The following is a 23,039-nucleotide window of genomic DNA, read 5'->3' as shown; positions in this document are numbered from 1 at the left end:
CATTAATTGCCTAATTTCGTTGAAATTTAGAACAATGAGTGGAAGAAGGCAACTCAGTATCCGAACCGAGTATGGTCCACATCAGACCACATTTGAATACAGCTGCCATATGGATCCATCAGTCGTCTTAGGGTCTTAAGCACATAAAAGGCGCATTCGTGACCCGATTGGACTGAAATTCGGAACTGTGATTAGCAGTAAGGCTCCCGATTTCGGAACGGAATATGATTGGGATCGGATCATAGATGGATATAGCCGTCTGCGGACTCAGGATTCAGATTCTTAAGGGGATTTAGGATCTTAAGCCAATAAAAGCCACATTTATAACCTAATAATGGACCAGGTATTTGGCCAACCGATATCCGAACCGAGTATGGTTTAGATTTGACCCCACTTGGGTATAGCTGCCATATAGACCGATCTCCCGACTTAGGTTCTTAACGTGTACAAGGCGCATTTATTATCCGATTTCTTTGAAATTTGAAAATTTCGGCATCCTGATATCCAAACCGAGTATAGTCAACAACTAAACTTATATAGATATAGCTGTCATATTGAGTAATCTGCGTACTTAAGGTCTTATACAATTAAAAGTTCATTAAGAATCTAATTTGGCTGACATTTTGGAAAAGTGAGAGTGTCGGACATGACCATGACCCGATTGGGGGTGGGTCGAGCCGCCTGAGAATAGACCCCAATTTTCTATATAAGTTTCGCATTCTACTCTCAAGTAGCTATATTTGAATTCCATGCTGCCCCAATCGGCCCACATGTCCATTTGAGGGTGGTTTTTGAGGTGGGCGGCCCCCTGGGATTTTACCCCAAATTTTAATATAAGTTTCATATTCTACTTCAAATTATCTATTATTTGATATCCAATCCGTGAATTGTAATTTTTGAGTGGGTTTTGGTGATGGGGAGGGCCTCCTGACACTTGGGGTTAAATTGTTATATGAAGTTCGTACTCTTCTCTTAAATACCTCTCATTTGACACCCATATTTTCCAACTCGGTAAATATGTCCTTTTGGGTAGGTTTTGGGATAGGGCGTCCACCACGGTTATTTGAGCCCAATTTTGTATTGTTAGGTTAACATAAGGTGGCATACAAAATTTCGCTTAACTCGATGCACCCAACTTCGAGATCTGCAGTTTTTGAAAGGGGAGTGAAGGGAAGGATCCTCCCCCTTCAAGGATATCACAAAATGAAGTACCCCATCTTCACCGGGGACAAAACTCTATCATCTGTGACAATTTCATGAAAATCGGTTCTGCCATTTTTGAGTCTACTTTACTGAGTCTGATAGGACTTAAAAAAATCAACTAATAACCTTAAAAATCACTACATCCAATTTTGGACTTCGTGTCGGAAAGGGTAATCGTTTACCGATCGCCATAATATTTCGTATTTTACTCATTGGGATCAAAAGAAAAGAAAGAGGAGTGTATGCGTTCCTGTATTTGCAAAAATTGTTTCTCCTATATAGCATGGGGTAGAGGATTTTACATAGCCATTGCCCTGTGTGCCTGTGTAACTGTATAATAAACCACAAACTCAATTTCTTTACTACTTAGCAACTCACTAAAAGTTGAAATAAATAATCGCAGACATTTTTTATTATCGATATTTGGTAGTGGCACCGACAAGCTCACAAAGTGTTAATTGGACATTATTAAGAGCAACGAACTCAAAGGTTTTACAAACTAGTCAAGCATTCTCGGGCAGGCCACTAAACATCTAAAGACCCATTACGAAGAATGTATAGCAACAATTATTCTTTTTGTTTTATTTATATTAATTTCCTAATGTTGTTTTCATTCTTATCATTGCAGATGCCGCAGACAGACTGTTCAGTAACGACGTCCCAAGCCATAACCAATGCATCGGTAGCCATAGCTAATAATTTCTTTAAATTTGACCAACAAAATTTCTCAGCTGCAGCAGCAGAAGCAACAACAAACGATCCCTATGCCACATACACTGATAACTTTGATCTATCTCTACTACCTCAAGATTGTGCTGTCGCAGCCACAAACAAAACATCTTCCTTATCTACACCAATAACGGCAGCTCACTCATCGACAAATCTCATCGAGAATATACCCACGACAGTTTTTAATTTCGAGAAAACAACGACAGAACCGAAGCCACAACTGCTCGCAGTGCCCGATATTAAAATCGAGCAGACGTGGTCTTCATGTCCCTCCCTGAACACCATAAAACAGGAACAAGCCTATCAAAGTTACTTCCCCTTGAATAGCCAACAAAATCAATTGATTCCTCCGCCACCTGCTTATCCCGCGCATATCTATCCCTCGCCACAATCTAGCCCAGCCCAGTCCGAGTACGGGTTTCCACAACGACAGTTTTCCGGCTGTTACGAGTCGTTGAGTTCTTCGCATAACTCCCTGTATGGAACCGCCTCCTCACCCTGCCCATCGATCGATGTACAAACCATAAAGCAAGAACAAATACACATTCTACCCCCCTCCCCGCCCGAGTCCAGCTGTGATACACCCACACCACAATCAGCGTGTAGTAGTGGCAGTAGCAGCGGTTTTGACTTCAAATCGGAACCTTTCGATTCCGATGTAGAAACGTTCAGTGATTTGAAGATTACACCAAATAAAGACACAGTGCCATCCTACAACCAATCTTCAGCCGATAGCCAAAACTCTCAGTCCCACCAGGATCACCAGGTACTACGTGAATATCTGGAAGATACTAGCTTCCAAAAAAGACATAATTTGAAACCATTGGCTCTGGATTCGTTTATCGGTGGACTTGATGAGGTTCGTGATAACATCGAGCCGGTTATATCATTAGCTTTGGAACATGCCAAACGTGAGGCTGATGCAACCTGCGCTAGGTTACAGATATCACAGGGTGAGTTCAATTTCAATGAAAAAATTTCATTACTCAAACCTAATTTTTCATATAATTTATGATTTCGAAATATTATTATACCCTCCACCATAGGATGGGGGTATACTAATTTCGTCATTCTGTATGTAACACCTCGAAATATGCGTCTGAGACCCCATAATGGATATTCTTGATCGTCATGTCATTTCAAGTCGGTCTAGCCATTTCCGTCCGTCTGTCCGTCCGTCCGACCCAAATGTTGGTCTATTTTTGTCCCCTACACCACGGCTATGGGTAACTTTTGGAATTTTTTCCAGATAAGAATTTTGATTAAATCAGATTAACCCTTGGCCTCGAGCTTGAAGTTTCAATCAAAATAATCTGATTTGGAAATTTGATTATAATTCCAAGAAGGAGAAATTACAAGAAAATTTTCGGGTACAAGCTCCTATTTGGCAACCCCACACGTATGTGCAGCCCTGGAGCATCGTTCCACGCGTGTCAGCCAGTTGTCCTGCTCGTCTACGTATACATGACCACGTGTGCAAGATTTCATCGCGTTCACTGTCGAAACCATCCTGTTTTATCCACATACCTGAGGGAGCTTCCCAAAGAATTCTGCAAGAGAATCACAGAAAACTAACTCCCTAAGATAGGAAGCATGTGCCGTTGTAGACCTGGGTATGAGCAGAACAAGTACTCGGCTTTCTCCTTCTCCTCACCATAACAGCTTCCGCTGTAATCATTATTCGGGATTCTCGGTCATATGGGCTATTACACTATACCCGGTTATAACTTCTGTAATCGCATTCAGTGACCTTTTATCAAAGACCGACAGCTCCTTTGTCCTCTTTGGGTAAACGTTAGTTCAGAGTGTCCTGATAGTTTGGCGACCAGCCATGTTCTCTACTACGGATAGTAGATGGCACATTTGCAAGACCAGCGACTAGTTCGCTCCCAGTGGAGGATTCCTTTCTGGCTTACTCTCCCGCCTTCTGTTTTGCCGGAATGCCATCGTGTCCGGGAACCCAATTTAGCGCTATGTCGTGAGCCCAAAGTCTATTCAGGGATTTCAAGACTAAATTAGCAGAGACAACGCCTTACCTCACAAAATATTTAAATTTTGTCTGATTGAGTCAATAAGGGATTTTAATGAAAGGTGGTTGACAGTACAGTTTGATCTGTTACCAATGGAATGTGGCCGGAAAACTATTCTAAACCAGAATGAAAGGCAACATTCGGTCGGTGCTGACTTTATAATACCCTACACCTACCCTATAGGTACAAACAGGTAGCCATATCTAATTCCGAATCAATTTTGTGGACCTCGGCGGGTGTTTTTAGATGAATTATTAAACAATCCGCAGAAAATAACGAGCAAATATTTTCAAACTGTAATAAATATAGTTGACAAACGACAACATTATTGCAAATTACCCAAAATCGGATAAACATATAGATGGAAGCTACATCTAAATCTTAACCGATTTTTACCAAACTTCCTAGGTATTGTGGTAGGCATCGAAGAAAGCGTTTTGCACAATTATGGCAAAATTGGTCAACAAATGCGCTTACAGTGGCTCTTGGAGTAAAAATCGAGTAATATACGTATATGGCAGCTACATCTAAATCTAAGAAAAGAGAAAATTCTTCCTGCCAAATTTCGAGAGAATCGGTAAACAAATGACTAATTTATTGCATTATTACTGCAATTTGGACGAACATATATATGGGAGCTCTATCTAAATCTGAACCGATCTGAGACGGACGGACAGACAGACAGATAGACATAGCTTATATGAATCAGAAAGTGATTCTGAGTCGATCGTGTATACTTATCAATGGGTTTTTCTTTTTTCCTTCTGGGTGTTACAAACAAATTCACTAAGTTATAATACCTTGTACCACAGTAGTGGTGTAGGGTATAAAAAGCCGAACCCCTGAAACATTCCATATACAATAAACACTAGCAACCTTTTACCACGGATTATTTTTATACAACCACCACTATTGGATGGGGGTATACTAATCTAGTCATTTTAATTGTAACACCTCGAAGTATTGATCTGCGACCCCATAAAGAATATATATTTTGAATCGTCTCGAAATTCTGAGTCGATCTAGTCATGTCCGTCGGTCCGTCTGTCGAAATCACAATAGCGGCCAAACGCGTAAAGCTAGCCGCTTGAAATTTTGCACAGATACTTAATATTGATGTGGGTCATTGGGGATTGCAATCGGGCCATATCGGTTCAGATTTGGATATAGCTCTCATATAAACCAATTTCACGATTTGACTTTTTGAGCCCCTGGAAGCCGCACGTTTGTCCGAATTGCCTAAAATTTGCACAGAGTGTTTTGTGCCAAATCTGAACCGATATAGCCCATTTGCAATCCCCAATGATCTACATCAATACTGAGTATCTCCGCAAAATTTCAAGCGGCTACCTTTACAGTTCGGTTATAAATATCAAGGTTATGTTTTTTGCTAAATATGGTACTGTCGAGTTTTTGCTATCTCGGTTTCCGAAATAGCCATTGCTCTGTGTCAGTACAATTTTAATAGAATAAGTTCTATGAAAAAATCGAATTTGCAATAAAATACTATGTTTAGAATTCTTCAGCCTTCTACTCTGATGGTTTGCATTCAGTCAACATTTCATTAAAATTTTGTCCTTGGAGATATTTTTATATATTTTTTAAAGCTTTCAATGAAATTTTGTGTTTAACGAAAATTTTAGTTAATGTTTTTATTCGAAAGAAATTTCATTAAAATTTTTGTCTTTAGAGAAGATTTCATTGATATTTTAGGTTTAAACAAGTAAAAAGGCGTTATGTTCGGCCGGGCCGAACTTTGGATACCCACCACTTCGGGTATATATGTAAACCACCTTTCGTCAAAATCCGGTGAAAAATGCATACCTTATGTCCCATAGCAGTTATATAGAAATATTTTCCGATTTGGACCAAATACTAATAAGTATTTTATGGGCCCAAAACCTTAAATCGAGATATCGGTCTATATGGCAGCTATATCCAAAACTGAACCGATCTGGGCCAAATACAAGAAGGATGCCGAAGGGCCTAACACAACTAACTGTCTCAAATTTTGGCAAAATCGGATAGTAAATGTGCCTTTTATGGGCCCAAGACCCTTAATCAGCGGATCGGTCTATATGACAGCTATATCCAAATCTGGACCGATCTGGGCCAAATTGAAGAAGAATGTTGAAGTTCCATAACACATATCACTGTCCCAAATTTCAGTAAAATCGGATAGTAAATGTGGCTTTTATGGGCCTAAGACCCTTATTTGGAGATCGCTCAATATGGGGGTTATATGGCCCATCTTCGAACTTAACCTGCTTATTCAGCTCAATATCTCTACTTTCATAGACTGTAGCGTGATTTCAACAGACAGACGGATGGACAGACGGCGGACATAGCTAGATCATCTTAGATATACTTTATAGGTTCGGAAATGGATATTTCGATGTCTCGCAAACAGAATGACATAATGAATATACCACCATCCTTCGGTTGTGGGTATAAAAAAAAATATTAAAACTTTATCTCTGGCTATGAAATATTAATATATTGGGTTGCCCAAAAAGTAATTGCGGATTTTTTAAAAGAAATTAAATGCATTTTTAATAAAACTTAGAATGAACTTTAATCAAATATTCTTTTTTTACACTTTTTTTTCTAAAGTAAGCTAAAAGTAACAGATGATAACTGACAGAAGAAAGAATGCAATTACAGAGTCACAAGCTGTGAAAAAATTTGTCAACGCCGACTATATGAAAAATCCGCAATTACTTTTTGGGCAACCCAATATTTATGGATTTATTGAAAGTAAAATGCAAATTTCCAAATTTTGCCCATGAACATTCCACTAAGGAAGAAGGGTAAATTTCTCACATATCAATGAGTGCAGTCTGAACCAAGTTTAAGCTCAATGATAAGGGACCTACTTTTTATAGCCGAGTTCGAACGGCGTGCCGCAGTGCGACACCTCCTTGGAGAGAAGTTTTATATGGCATAGTACCTCACAAAAGTTGCCAGCAATAGGAGGGGAATACCACCGCTGAAAATTTGTCTGATGGTCTCGCCAGGATTCGCACCCAGGCGTTCAGCGTCATAGGCGGACATGCTAACCTCTGCGCTACGGTGGATTATTGAAAATAATAGTAAATAAAATCGAGCAGCCCTCATTATTAGAGCTTTAACTTACCAAAAATTGGAAAATATAGACGAAAATTTTGAACTAAAGTATGAAGATTTAATTAAAATTTTTTAGGAAATATTTTACGATTTTGACGACTTTTTTCTCAATTTGGACGATTTTATATGAAAAAAAATCTGGCAGCACTGTTCACAGACTTTCTGCTGTTACAGCAAACATTCTTGTTTTCCTTACAAACAAATTTCTCTGTCTGTAAGAATTGTAAAACAACAGTTATGTGGTAATTTTTTAACAGATTTTCTTAAAAATTACCGCGAACAATTCTCTTATAACTGGTGAATTTCATAGAAATCGGGTCAGATTTAGTTATATCTCCCATATAAAGGTATCGTCCGATTTTCATTGCTGGAGCCTTTGCAGCCAATTATCAATCAATTTTCCCAAAATTTTGCTTAACGGCTTTTTCTATGACTTCAACTATGTACGGTTTTTGTTCGAAACCTGTTCATATAGAGATAGAGCTCCCATATATATGTTTGACGAACTTTGGGTAACATTGAAAATATGTGGTAATTTTTCAACCGATCCTCACGAAAACTGGCACATATAATTTTCAAATGACTGTTGACATTTGTATTCAATTTGATCAAAATCAATACAGCTTCCATGTACATATATACCTCACTGTAGTTGTTACAAATTAAAATGATTTGTTCGAAATTTGATGCGGATTATTTAATAACCCACCCAAAAAGCTCCGCTGAAGTTCATCAAATCGGTTCGCAATTAGATATAACGCCCGATCTCCACTTAAGGGTTAGGTGTATGGTATCATACAGTCGGCACCGCCCGACCTTAGTTTCCTCCTATTGGTTTTCTTATGTTTATATCCCAAAAAGTAGTACCCAACAAAGCAGATTTTATTTCAATATTTTTTTCTCTTCCAGATCCCTCCGATTGGTCACCAAAACAGGTACACGCATGGCTACGATCCACCATTCAACAGTTTGATTTACCACTTATTGATAACTTGGAAAACAAGTTTAATGAGAGTGGCGCCGCTTTGTTGCAATTAACAGAAGAGGAATTTGCACAGAGAATACCAGAGGTAAGATTAAAAACAGACAGAAGACTAGCAGAAATCCGACAGTCATTGTGCTGGACAGAAGAACTTAAAGAAATTCCAAGAATAAATAAAAATATAGCAAAATGTTACCGAAACATAAAATCAGATTTGTTTTTTAAACAAAAGACAAGGTCGTTTAGAGTGATCAAACCCAATAAAAAAACCGCAGTCATGCCTCTACACTTATGTGGATAGAATGGAAAAAATTCAAACCACAAACAACGTTGTTGACCAAAACAACGCACACGCAGACACACAGAAACAGAAATGCCGAAAGGAAAATAAAGAAGAAATTAATGAATTAAACAAACAAAGCCAAAAAGTTATGAAATCTTTTAGCTGACGTCATTTGGCCACATTTTCGATGTTTGGGCCAAAATAAACGTCTTTTAAGAAATAACCACAACAAAGAAAACTCAACAGAGTGTTGATATCAAAAAAATAACTATCGAAAAACGTGCTTTTTCTGGAAGAGAGTGAGAAAGATAGGGGAAGAGAAAAAAAAAATACTGAGGCAAAATGAAAGTAAAAAGCTTTTAGGGGGAGAGAGCTCAGTTTCCATAGAAGAGAGAAATGAGCACATCGAGTTATGATAGAAGCAACCAAAAATCAAAACAAAAACAATAAAATCTACTAAAAATGGAAAAATACCAAACAAAAAGCAATCAGATTGAAGAAACATAAGACTTAAGACACAAGCGCGAGCTGCAAACGCTCACAAAAAAACCCGAAGCAATGCGAGCACACAAACGACTTAAGACACATGCACCACATTCATTCATTCACCAAAATTCGAATTGACGGCAGGCGCCGGCGGCAAGCCAAACGCCAATAGCAATGTAATGCCAAAAAAATGCTTCATTTATTAACCGTGGTCATGGCTATAGGTCCAAAGAATGTTATGAAGGTTATTTAGTGAAAACATTTTTGTGTTAACGGGTGCTTTGAATGGCAATGCTAAACGAAGGGGCAATGGGTTAATTTTAAAACAAGCACTCACACACAAATTAAATGAATAACATCGCCAAAAGAGGCTAATTGTCAAAGTTAGGGAAACGAAAACAAAGTTAATATTAGGATAACATCTTTATACGGAAACATATACATGGGCAAGTAGTGTCAAATATTCTATTCAAAACCTAGTACTGAATCAAAACCATTGTTAAGTCGAGGTCAGTGTTAATTGTAGGACTTCCCATTATTTATCAAATCATATTGAAATATGTTGCAGCGATTTTTATTATGGGGGTAATTTTACAAAAAACAAGTAAAATTGTGCTATGTTTGGCAGGGCCGAATCTTGGGAACCCACAACCCACAAATATGGTAGCTATATCTGGTTAAAGACCGATTTGGACCGCACTTAGCATAGTTGTTGAGAGTCATAACATTACACTACGTGCAAAATTTCAGCCAATTCGGATAAAAATGGCGGCATCCAAGGGCTCAAAAAGTCAAATCGGGAGATCGGTTTGTATACGAGCTATATCCAAATCTAAACCGATATTGCCCATTTTCAATACCTGACGACCTACATCCATATTAAATATCTGATCAAAATTTCAAGCGGCTAGCTTTACGCGTTCTATCGCTATCGTGTTTTCGACAGACGGACGGAAGAACGGACATTCTGCGCTCGAAATTTGGTGCCAAGGGACACGGCGGCCAACCACTTCCAAAAAACATCCCCAATCGGACATATAAGTTGGTCGGGACAATATGGGACTTTGGGCTTTCGCCGCCATACCTCTAAAAATAACCAAAGGATATGGAAGCTGAACGGGACATGGGGATGATCTTTAGGAGTAGAAGATCAGACATATTCCAATCACACATGTAGACCGACCGCGACAAGGAATGAGGAATCAAATACTTATCTGACAATTGAATGTTGGGTTGTGTATTTAGGGTTCAACATAATCTAAAACACCAATGGCTCTTTAAAATTGTGAAACATAACAACTTCCAGGGCTGCGTAGACTGACCAACGGATTACAAGTGAATAAAAAAGAGGTTAGGCAATTTAAATAAAGCAAATCCGAAAGGGATCCACGGCTCCGAGTTTCGTGAACCTTTTTAACCATTAGACACCATCCTATTTCATACACTCTCTAACAACACTTTTGTTACAGCTGTGCCACTGTGTATTTTATAAGGAGTACAGCAATCAGTGTAGCAAAAGTACCAATGATGTGGTTAAAGGTATAGTTTTTGTTTAGACCTCCCTTTTGTTTAGATATGGCCAATTATTTTTGCAAAGGAGTTCTACAAAGCTTAAATAGTCACCATTTGTCTACATTTATGAGGCAGCACCATGCCAAAAACCGATTTATAACCACAACTGAAGGACGGGGGTGTTCATTTTGTTTGTAAAAATATCCATTTCCGTCTATCTGTTGAAATAACGCTACACTCTTCAAAAAATAAGATATTGAGCTGAAACTTTGGTCAAATAATTATTTTTTACCAAGTGCAGGTAAAGTCCTTCTATGTCTTGATATAGCCTCCAGACGCATTTATAACTAAATATGGTACAATGAGAGTTGTATTAGATAGCTACATACTCTTGATGAATATGGTCCAGATCAGGTCACATTTGGGCATAGCTGTCATACAAACCGACAGAAGCCTTCGATGAATATAGTCCGGATTGGACTATTTTTTTCGTAGTCGTGGGTATTCAATGTTCGGTTCGGCTGAACTTTATGAGTTTTTACTTGTCAAGCATCATATAGTAGCATGTAGACCTATGCGTCAGACCTATGCGAAACTGCGGTCCACTTATTGTTATTGTGCGGTCCACTTATTCTTGATGGCGCATGTGGCTGATAACTTCTCTTTTCCAGCCTCTGTTGAAACTAGTCAGTCCAATTTTTGGATTTGACTATATTATACATCAGTTGCAGTAGAGATCCAAAAGTTTAGGTATATTTTTATACCCCCACCATAGAATGGGGTTTACTTATTTCGTCATTCTGTTTGTAACACCTCGAAATATGCGTCTAAGACCCCAAAAAGAACATATATTCTTGATAGTCGTGACATTTGAAGTCGAACTAGCCATGTCCGTCTGTCTGTCTAACTTTTGAAGGAGTAAAACTATCCGCTTGAAATTTTGTACAAATATTTTTATTAGTGTAGGTCGGTTGGGATTGTAAATGGGCGAATTCATTCCATGTTTTGATATAGCTGCCATATAAACCAATCTTGGGACTTGACTTCTTGAGCCTCTAGAGGGCGCAATTCTTGTCCGATTTTACTGAAATTTTGCACGTTGCGTTTTGATATCACTTCCAACAACTGTGCTAGGTATGGTTCAAAACGGCTCATAACCTGATATAGGTGCCATATAAACCGATCTTGGCTCTTGATTTGTAGAGCTTTTAGAAAACACAATTCTTATCCGATTTCGCTGTAATTTTGCACGTGGTGTTTTGGTATCACTTCCAATATTTGTTCGAGGTATGGTCCAAATCGGTCCATAACCTGATATAGTTGCGATATAAACCGATCTGGGATCTTGACTTCTTGAGCCTCTAGCGGGCGCAATTCTCATCCGATTTGGCACAAATTTTGTACAACGGCTTCTCCCATGGCCTTCAACATACTTGTGCAATTTGGTTTGAATAGATCTATATCTTGATACAGCTTCCATATAAACCGATCTCCCGATTTTGCTTCTTGAGCCCCGCATCGGACCATAACTTGATATAGCTCCTCCTTCTCCTCCGTTCTTGTTCATTATTCTTTGTTTGCCTAATGAGAGATACTGCGCAAAGAACTCGACAGATGCGATCCAAGGTGGAGGGTATATTACATTCGACCCGGCCGAAGTTAACACGTTCTTACTTGTTTTAATTGTTCTTCTTATACCTGTCGAATTATATATCAATCGGTATTCAATTGGATCATATATATTTAAAGGGGTAAAAATTGGACCTTTGGTTTGATGTTACCGTAATTCTAAATAGAAGATAAACTTGGATATGTCTTATATGCAATCATAACCAAACGTCAAAAATGTTAAACGAAAATTAATAGTAATATATATCTCTATGAGTTTCTAAATTCTAATGACTTGAATAACCACCCTCGTTTGGTATACTATTGTCTATTATAAAGACAAAACAAACTGCATTTGCTGCATACAACCCACCACTCACCTTATAGCCTACAAGAGTAGAATAATGTGCGAGAAGCACCAATGGCGTGTGTTTACAAACTCAAACTCTAGCCATGGTACCAACAGCGTAAAGAAGAAACCTTTAAGTACATTCACCATCTAGCCACGCTTAGAAGCATGGCCAACAATAAGTTTAGGCTTACACGATTTTGAATGTAACAAAAGACCAAAACAAAAACTAAGCCAACGACCAGCAACGGCATTGCAAGGTGAAAGTGAGTCGCTGCCGCCATCGTAATAATCCCCATGGTCATGATTATTGGCGATGAAGATAATCATCATTGTCGCCAAGACATGATGTGCAGCTCCATGTAAATGTCACAGTTAAAAATAACTTCTTGTTTTGAATCATTATCCTCGAAACGACAATCGGATTGATGAGTTTCTGTAGCAATGTTAGGTTCTCTTTTCCGCAAATGCAATATTCACGAATTGTTTGTGTTGCATTTTTTAATTTGGTAGCTTTTTGCTGCTTAAGCATTCGTTTTCACAGGCTTCATTCGATTCTTGTTATGAGTGTAAACACCTACACTTCTCACATGAATTTTATGCATAAAAGATCAGTTTTTTCATTGAAGTAGAATTTTTTGTTAACCTGAGTTTTTAAAAATTAATGCGTGTAGTTTTTTCTCTATTTTTGTTGCAATTTTTCAAACTGGTTGTTATAATTGTTGTAGTAATTAAATCGGGAAAATGGTATATATGGGAGCTATATTAGGTAATTGGCCGTTTCGGACTATACTAGAAATAAAGCTCATAGCAAACCACCATATACAAAATTTCAACCAAAGTGGAAAATAATTGTTAATTTAAAGGGTTCAAGAAGTCCTATTAGAAGGTCGGAAGCCGAATTTTGCATACTTACAGTTTTGTACACAAAAAAAAAACTAAAAATGTGTCATTGATCGAAAAATTATACCCTGAACCATAGGATGTGGGTATACTAATCTATCCCTTCCGTTTGTATCACTTCGAAATAATTATCAGCGACCTCATATTTTTCTTCGTCTTGACATTCTAAGTCCATCTAGCCATGTCCGTCCGTCCGTGGAAATCACAAAAGCGGTCGAACGAATAAAGATATCAGCTCGAAATTTTGCACAAAAATCGATGTAGGTCGTTGGAGATTGCAAATGGGCCTATTGGTTCTGATTTGGATTAAGCCCCCATATAAACCGATCCTCAGTTCCAATTTTTTGAGCCCCCAGATACCTCAATTATCATCCCAAGAACTTATGCCCTGACCTTCCATATGACGTGCCGAGTATGATCCGAATTGGTCAATAAACTGATAAAAGCTCCTAGGCCATAATTTTCAACCGATTTGGATTAAATTTGGCACAAAGACTTCTGTTGCGACTGCCAGAATCCATATCAAGTAATGATATAAGCCCACCTAAATACCTATACCCCGATGTGAATTCTTGATACCTCGATCAATTTCCGATTGGATTGTTACAGAATAATCAAATACAAACTCAACTAATTAAATTAAATTTTTAGCAGAATCCATGGTTGTGGGTAACTTAGATTTCGCCCGACCGAAACTTAGCACGTTTTTACCTGTTTCTAGTCAAAGAAGAAAAACTTGAAATTAACAAGTAAAAGGGTACTAAGTTTGGCTGCGCCGATTATTATATACCCTCCACCATAAATCGCATTTGTAAAGTTCTTTGAATGATTTTTTCAAATATATCAAGTTATTGACCAATATTGAAGTCAAAATAATACATTGTACCACAGTAGTGGTGTAGGTTATAAAAATACCAGCTCTCAAATTTCAGGCAAGTTTTTAACCACTTTAGATCATACTTAGCACACCTGTTGAAAGTCATACCAAAACAACATGTGCAAAATTTCATCCAAATGGGATACGAATTGCGCCCTCTAGAGGCTCGAGTAGTCAAACCGAGAGTTCGGTTTATTGGAGGTCATACCAAAACGACATGTGCGAAATTTCAACCAAAATGGATAACAATTGCGTGCCCTAGAGGCTCAAGAAGTCTAATCGGTAGATAGGATTATATGGCAGCTATATCAGGATATGTACTGATTTCGACCATACTTGGCACAGCTGTTGGAAGTGATACCAATACGGTTTGTGCAAAATTGGATAAGAATTGCAGAAAACAGGCGATCAAGAGATTTGTTTCTATGGCAGCTATATCAGGTTATGAACCGATTATGACCGTACTTAGCATAGTTGTTGAAAGTCAAAATAAAATGGGCAAATTTTAAGACAAATCGGATAAGAATTGCATCCTCTAGAGGCTGAATAAGCCTAGATCCGAAATCAGTTTATATGGCAACTATATCAAAAAATGGGCCTATATTGCCCATTTACCATCCCAACTGACCTCCACTTATAGTAAGCATTCGCGAAAAATTTCAAGTGCCTAGCTTGATATTTATGGTGGAGGGCACAAAAATCTTATCGTTATGTCTAAACTTATCAATAATTTAAAGATTCTTTTTATACCCACCACCGAAGGATGGGGCTATATTCATTTTGTCATTCAGTTTACAACACATCGAAATATCCATTTCCGACCCTATAAAGTATATATATTCTTGATCAGCGTAAAAGTCTAAAATGATCTAGCCATGTCCGTCCGTCTGTCTGTTAAAATCACGCTATAGTCTTTAAAAATAGAGATATTGAGCTGAAACTTTGCACAGATTTTTTTTTGTGCATAAGCAGGTTAAGATCGAAGGCGGGCTCTATCGGACTATATCTTCATATAGCCCCCATAAAAACCGATCCGCCGATTTAGGGTCTTAGGCCCATAAAAGCCACGTTTATTATCAGACTTTGCTGAAGTTTGACACAGAGAGTTGTGTTAGGCCCATCGACATCCTTCGTCAATTTGGCCCAGATTGGTCAAGATTTGGATATAGCTGCCATATAGACCGATCCTCCGATTTAAGGTGTTAGGCCCATAAAAGCCACATTTATTATCCGATATTGCTGAAATTTGGGACAGTGAGTTGCCTTAGGCAATTCGACATCTTTCTTTAATTTGGCCGAGATCGGTTCAGATTCGGATATAGCAGATTTGGATATAGATAGACCGATTTGTTGATTGAAGGTTTTGGACGCATAAAATGCTTATTTATTGTCCGTTGTCGCCGAAATTTGGGACAGTGGGTTAGTTTAAGCCCCTCGACATACTTCTGTAATATCGCACAGATCGGTCCAGATTTAGATATAGCTGCCATATAGACCGATATCTAGGTTTTAGGTTTTGGGGCCATAAAAGACGCATTTATTGTCCGATGTCGCTGAAATTTGAGACAGTGAGTTTAGTTAGGCTCTTCGACGTCCTTCTTCAATTTTTCCCAGATCGGTCCAGATTTGAATACAGCTGCCATATAGACCGATCTCTCGATTTAAGGTTTTGGGCCCATACAAGGGGCATTTATTGTCCGATTTCGCCGAAATTTGGGACAGTGCTTTGTGTTAGGCTCTTCGATTTTTGAGCAACTTGGCCCAAATCGGTCTAGATTTGGATATAGCAGCCTTGTAGACCGATATGTCGATTTAAAGTCTTTGCCCCATAAAAAGAGCATTTATAATCCGATTTCACTGAAATTTGACACAGTATCTTATATTAGGCTTTTCGACATCCGTGTCGTATATGGTTCAAACCGGTTTATTTTTAGATATAGTTACTGTACTCATTAGTATTTGGTCCAAATCGGAACATATTTTGATATAACTGATATGGGACATAAGGTATACAATTTTCACCTAATTTTGATGAAACGTGGTTTAGATATATACCCGAGGTGGTGAGTATCCAAAGTTCGGCCCGGGCGAACTTAACGCATTTTTACTTATTCATGATACTTCTCTCATATCAATAAGTACAGTCCGATTGAAGCTTACGTTCAATGATAAGGAACCTCTTTTTTTAATGGCGAATCCGAAAGTCATACCCCATAGCAACACCACTTGGTACAGAAGTTAAAACATGGTAGCATACCTCACAAATATAGCTAATATTAGAAAGGGCTACTTACTCGTACTTCTGAAAGTTTTTTTGATGATCACCCCAGGGTTTGAACCCAGGCGTACGGTGTCATAGGCGGACATGCTGACCTCTATGCCATGGTGGCCTCCTATGCTTCCCTCACATCCTTGAATACGAAAGTAGCGATCTTTGGCAAGCTCTCTTGCGGGAGCAACGTCGTTCCGGACGCTGGGGGAACGTCGTGCATTTGTTAGATTATGGTATTGGTTTGCAATGCCCAGGCACTGATAGCTGAGTACAATTTTACCACACACACCACTTATTTAAACCACAATCTTATTCTTCTCTTTTATTTTAATAGGGTGGTGGTATACTGCACGCTCAATTAGAGATTTGGAAATTGACTCACTCAGATGATTATCGCATAAACTCGAGTAATAACTACATGCAACAGCAGATGTGGCCGCAATCCGCAATGGCAACACAATACAGTCAAGAAATGGAAGAAGACACAGAAGGTAGGTATCGAACTTCCCAATTCATTAAAGGACACAATTAAATAATTTCTTTTTGGCAGACGAAGAAGATTTTCTTCCGACTTTAAATAACACATCCGCTAATAATGCTACCGCTAACACTAATGGCCACTATTCTAACTGCGATGGTGCTGTTGTTGTAAATGGAGCAAGCCAGGCGCCAACACCTGTCAAGAGAGTTGGGGCACGTAACGGAGGATCTCATATACATTTGTGGCAATTCCTAAAGGAACTTTTGTCAGCACCCCATATAAATGGTACCGCCATACGTTGGATCGATCGCAACAAAGGTATCTTTAAAATCGAAGATTCCGTCAGGGTGGCCAAGTTGTGGGGCAAACGCAAAAACCGCCCCGCCATGAATTACGATAAGCTATCACGCTCCATTCGGCAATACTACAAGAAGGGAATAATGAAGAAAACTGAAAGATCCCAACGATTGGTATATCAGTTCTGTCAGCCTTATCATATGTAAACAAAGGACATGTGGGTGATTATATACATATAATGAAAACAAAAACCGAAAGAAACTAATTTATTTATTTATTTATTTGGATAGCTTTAAGTTATTTATTTATTTATTTCAAATATTTGTTTATATAAAATATTTATTTATTTATTTATTTATGCATAACTTATTTATTGAATCTTTAATTTATTTATTTATTTCAATTGCATAAATTAATTGATGTGCGAATATTAAAGTTATGATTGTCTATTTATTTATTTATTGTTTACAACTTAAGCATACACAAAATCAATTCAAGGGATACTAGGGTTCCCACCTGCTTTTTCTTTTTTATTTACATATATTTTGAACATTATTTTCGTTTCGATCGCAGTTTGTTTTAAGTCACAAAATGCTACAGGCAAGACATTTAGTACTAATGTATCTTCAGTTAAAACACATCGAACATTTATCTATCTACCGTTCATAGCAAAATTCAAATGTGGAAAACACTATTCAACTAGAATAACAAAATTAAACGTCAAAAATCAGCTTTATCATATAAAAACCAGTTGTCATGAAGTTGATTCCATAACGTATACCACAATGCCAGATCACAACTGTGTTCTAAGATATTCTAAACTTGTAAACTATATTGCTCAAATCAATAGCAAATTCGATATAACCATGCCCATACGTTCGCTTGCCAGTCTGTCCATATGTTCATTTAATCAAGGTTCAAGTCGTATTTGTTAACCAAACGTAGAAATTTTTAGCATGCATCACCTATCTCCATTCAAATTAATGTACCTTCAATATATGTTTTACTCGATTTTATATTTTACCGGCGAAATAATCTAAAAAATATCTGTTCTACTGATCTATACCACCATTACTAAAAATTGCTTATTTTCTGCTAATCATCCCTCGACCTGATTGCCATTCTTTGGACTCTGCGATAACATGATACTTCTTCTATTTATTAGCATGTTCTCCAATCTGAAAATGTGACTCAGAAATAAGCGAAGTCGCCATACAAAATTCGGTATGTCCTATTAGTTTTCGTCAAATAACTTTGAAAACCTTAGGGAAAATCTTCAGGAAAATTTTGCTTCTACTGACATATCTTTGAAGATTGATAAATCCCAAACTGGCCGCAATATATATTCTTGTAAGTAAATTATTAATAAACTTCCTCGCGGAAATTTCGGAAACCTCGCCTAAGTTAAACTGTTCCCTCTTAATAATTGAAGGCCTTCTATGCAGGCGACAAGGTCATGAAGGCAGTTTCATAAAAAGTGTCAAACTAACGTAGCGAAAATTGTTTGTTCCTCTTCGAAGCCTTTTAAAAAAACACTCCGTTCAACAGGTATGGGAACAGAGGATATCTTCTTAAGCCAAATAGCTATTGGATCAGCATGTAATTCCACTGGTAACACATTATCGGGGCTTGTTATTTTAAATAGGTCAAAACGCCCAAAGAATTCTTTACTCAGTAACAATTAACTCGAACATACCCAATGAATTCATTTGAGCATCATACTCTTCCGGCCCTATGTTGTCCAAAGCAGAGCTCCGCGGGAAATATGTATCTAGGAGTAGTTCAAGTTTTAAGCGACATTGTCATTGACATTGTCCTGCAATAGACCAGTTATGGAGTTCGGAATGTCTGATAAGGTCAAATACTTAGGAGTGAAACTGAATGGGAAGTGTCAGAAGACTATCTACATCGGAAAATACTAAGAAAAAATTAGTCGTGCGAAAGCGAGTAGAGATAACACTTTTAAATTTGGAATGGTTAGAGCTGAGTCGCTGTTAGCGAGATCGTGTGCAAGGCCTTTCAAGGTCCTGGGTTGTAAGGGCGCCTTTTGGCATGCCCCTAATGTTGGTCATCTCGGTACTTCTAAAATTTATTGGGGCTTGTGGTTCGATTTCCAATTTTTCAAATATATGAAAAAGGCGTATTTTGTGCAATCTTTGGTCAAAAAAAGTATTTTAGTTGATTAGTCTTTATTGAAAAAACTTGTTTAAACAGTAACATTTTTATACCCTCCACCATAGGATGGGGGTATACTGTAATTTTAAGCATGTCATTTTAAGTCGACCTAGCCATGTCCGTCCGTCCGCCCGTCTGTCTGTCGAAAACACACTAACTTTCGAAGGAGTTAAGCTAGCCGCTTGAAATTTTGCACAAATACTTTTTATTAGTGTAGGGCGGTTGGGATTGTCAATGGTCCATGTCGGTCCATGTTTTGATATAGCTGCCATATAAACCGATCTTGGGTCTTGATTTTTTGAGCCTCTAGACGGCGCAATTCTTCGCCGAATTGGTTGGTCTTGGATAAAATTTTCCATGAGGTGTTTTATTACGACTTTCAATTACTGTGCCAAATATGTTTCAAATTGGTCCATAACCTAAAATAGCTGCCACTTAAACCGATCTGGGATCTGGTTTTTTTCGATTTTCTCCCACAGTGTGAAGACAGGAAGCATGGAAAGAATGGAGGAGGTTTCCGAACGGATATCAGAGACGAATGGTGGCACTCTGGTATTACCACCTGGAGGTTCATGCTATACCAGGGCTAGAGGACAGAATTGACATGGAATGTACATTGAGAACCCGAGACTGAGATCTGTTTTCGACCGCCTGACCATAGTACGGTTCTACAGGCAGAGATCACGATCATGCTCTATCCCGGAATGCGTCAGGTGGTGTGGACATCGAGCTTCCATATAAACAGTGCGACACCTCTTTGGGGAGAAGTTTTCTCACGGCATAGTATCTCACAAATGTCGCCAGCATTGGGAGGGAATAACCATCATTGAAAATTTGTCTGATGTTCTCGCCAGGATTCGAACTTAGGCGTTCTACGTCATAGGAGGACATGCTAACCTATGCGCCATGGTGGCTTCCAGCAGAAATCTAGTACGTAGAGCAAAATTGTGCCCCTTATTTTGTGTACATCTTAAGCAGAATCCAGGATTGTTGGTCCTCAAGATTCTCAAGCCGGGCTTGAACTTAGCACGTTTTTAGTTGTTTTCTCTTTTTATACCCTCCACCATAGGATGGGGGTATACTAGTTTCATCATTCTGTTTGTAACACCCCAAAATATGCGTCTTAGACCCCATAAAGTATATATATTCGTGATCGTCATGACATTTTCATATCCGTCCGTCTGTCTGTCGAAAGCATGGTAACTTTCGAAGGAGTAAAGCTAGTCGCTTGAAATTTTGCACAAATACTTTTTATTAGTGAGGTCGGTTGGTATTTTAAATGGGCCAAATCGGTCTATGTTTTGATATAGCTGCCATATAAACCGATCTGGGAACTTGACTTATTGAGCTTCTAGAGGGCGCAATTCTCATCCGATTTGGAAGAAATTTTGAACAACGCCTTCTCTCATGACCTTCAACATTCGCGTCTAATATGGTCTGAATCGATCAATAGCTTGATACATCTCCCATATAAAGCGATATCCCGATTTTGCTTCTTGAATTTATATCCGAATGAACTGAAATATTCCACAATGTCTTCTATAATGTTCAGCATTCAATTCATTTATGACCCGAATCTGACTATAACTTCATAAAGCTCCAATAGCATAATAGTTCTTATTCAATATTTTTTGTTTGCCTAAAAAGAGATACTGCGCAAACAACTCGACAAATGCGATCCATGATGGAGGGTATATAAGATTCGGCCCGGCCGAACTTAGCACGCTCTTACTTGTTAATACTCAAAGGCTCAGCTGGTTATATTTTCCTACTAGAAATACTTGCTTCTTACTGGTCAATATGTTTGAGTTTGGTGACGTTCGGTTCGACTTACTTGGCACAAGATGATGTAAAGAAGATTCCCTAAAACCCAAAACAAAGGAACTATCTGCTAAATGTATTGTTCCTAAGGATCCTAATAAAGGAAAAATTGATATTTAGATTGTTGAATGATCAGTTAACTGCTATTTATTTGTATCTCATTTTATATAAAACAAAAAAATAATGTTAGAGCATTTTGAATTTTATTTTTTTATTTTTTTTTAACTATTATTTTAACTAATGGTTTTTAATGAAAAAGAATGATTATGTCATTATAAATGCACTTAATAATGCATATGAAATGTCATCAAAATCAGACAATGGGTTAATACCAGACGTGAGGTTTAAACCATCCAAAGGTTGTTTGTGCTATTGCAGAAAGGCACTTCATAAATAAGCAAACTTTAATAAATAATTTTTAAAACATACTGTAAATACACAATTAATGAAAAAAAAAAAATACAACCATAAATATGCATATATCCATAATGCATTGAAAATTATCATTAGCAGTTACAACCCTAGTCGACATATGTCCCTTTTGTTTATGCATCTTCTCAATTGAATTGTGTAAACTATGGAGCAACGAAACGGAAAGAAAAACTATAATGTTATACTTTATTAACCAAATCCTAAACCAATTTGTTTTAATTGAATAAATATATCCATGATATATGATTTGAATAAAAGACGAAAAAACAACGCAAAACAAAGTAAATACAAACATGAGTTCTATGAACCAACAAATATTTGCCGAACAAACAGCGAGTAGTGACTTTTTCTAACCGACCCAACAGAAACTGTGCAAACAAATAAAATTTGCATTGCACTGTGTAAATAACTAATTTATGAAAACAAAAGTAAATAACTTTGTTTTTATTACTATTTTAATTTTTTCTTAACAGCAGATCCAAATGAAAAGAGAAATTCTGCCATACTCATACGTAAACAAATATGAGCTGGAAAAGCAACCATATATTCATACATTATATGTGAAATGTAATTATTTTTGTTTACTTAGAACATAAGGTGTTGGTCGTTTCTTTTTTTTTTGTTTTCAAGAAAGAAACATATATTTAATGGGGTTTTATTTATTTCATTTATTTATTTCCAATTCTTAAGTAATATTTTGCCAGCTCAATTATTTATTGAAATTAATTTATTGTATATCCTTATATTAATTTATTTATTCTGTAATGAATTGCATTTAAGAAATGTTAATTGCCAGTTAATTTATTTTATTTATTGATTATAGCATAAGACTTTGAATTTTATTTATTTGATGAGAGGTAGGTTACCTCCAATACCCGATTGCGATGTAAATCCAATGTTGTGTGCCTAATTACGAGTATATTTTACAGAATATTCTATTTATTTATTTATTTATTTGCCCTTTGTCCTAAGTAATTTATTGAAACAATTTTTGTAATTATTTATTTATTTATTTTCATTTACGATATTTATGCCACAAATGTTTTGTCTACACTTTAAAATAGAAACGCCACTCAATAAAAAAAATGCATTCTAAGGCCTTTCTATAATAAAGTGTACAAAGGATGATTAAGGTTTACAGCATCACATGAATGATTGCTCATTACATTTTAAACCTCAATTGATGAGTGCTAATTTATTTTTAGCTAAGCTATTAAAAACTCAATGGAATAAACATACAAATATTTATTTATTTATTTATTTATTTATGACCCGAAGCTTATTTATTTATTAACTTTTTTCATAATTTATTTCATACTCAAAAAATAATGTAATGAAATAATTTATTTATTTAATAAAAATAAACTCACTTAAAAAAATATTTTGTTTGCTTTGAGACAAAAACAAGTAAAAAGGCGTTAAGTTCGGCCGGGCCGAACTTTGGATAGCCACCATCTCAGGTATATATGTAAA

General features: G+C 37.2%; 1 protein-coding gene across 2 annotated transcripts in view; it reads left to right on the top strand.

Annotated features, from left to right (window-relative positions):
* The window catches only part of LOC106084478 (DNA-binding protein D-ETS-4), a 124,483-nt gene extending 101,647 nt beyond the window's left edge, over window positions 1-22,836 (top strand). For both annotated transcript variants that reach the window (XM_013248182.2, XM_013248183.2), the window contains exons 2-5: window positions 1,832-2,885; window positions 7,998-8,158; window positions 16,695-16,851; window positions 16,911-22,836. In XM_013248182.2, the coding sequence (XP_013103636.1) occupies window positions 1,832-2,885; window positions 7,998-8,158; window positions 16,695-16,851; window positions 16,911-17,344 (1,806 nt within the window). In that variant the 3' untranslated portion in view covers window positions 17,345-22,836. The remainder of the gene's footprint in view (window positions 1-1,831; window positions 2,886-7,997; window positions 8,159-16,694; window positions 16,852-16,910) is intronic.
* The last annotated feature ends 203 nt before the right edge of the window (window positions 22,837-23,039 follow it).

This window comes from Stomoxys calcitrans, chromosome 2, assembly GCF_963082655.1.
Source record: "Stomoxys calcitrans chromosome 2, idStoCalc2.1, whole genome shotgun sequence".
NCBI lineage: Eukaryota > Metazoa > Arthropoda > Insecta > Diptera > Muscidae > Stomoxys > Stomoxys calcitrans.
The sequence above is the reverse complement of the archived record's forward strand: the minus strand, read 5'-3'. Positions and strand labels throughout refer to the sequence as shown.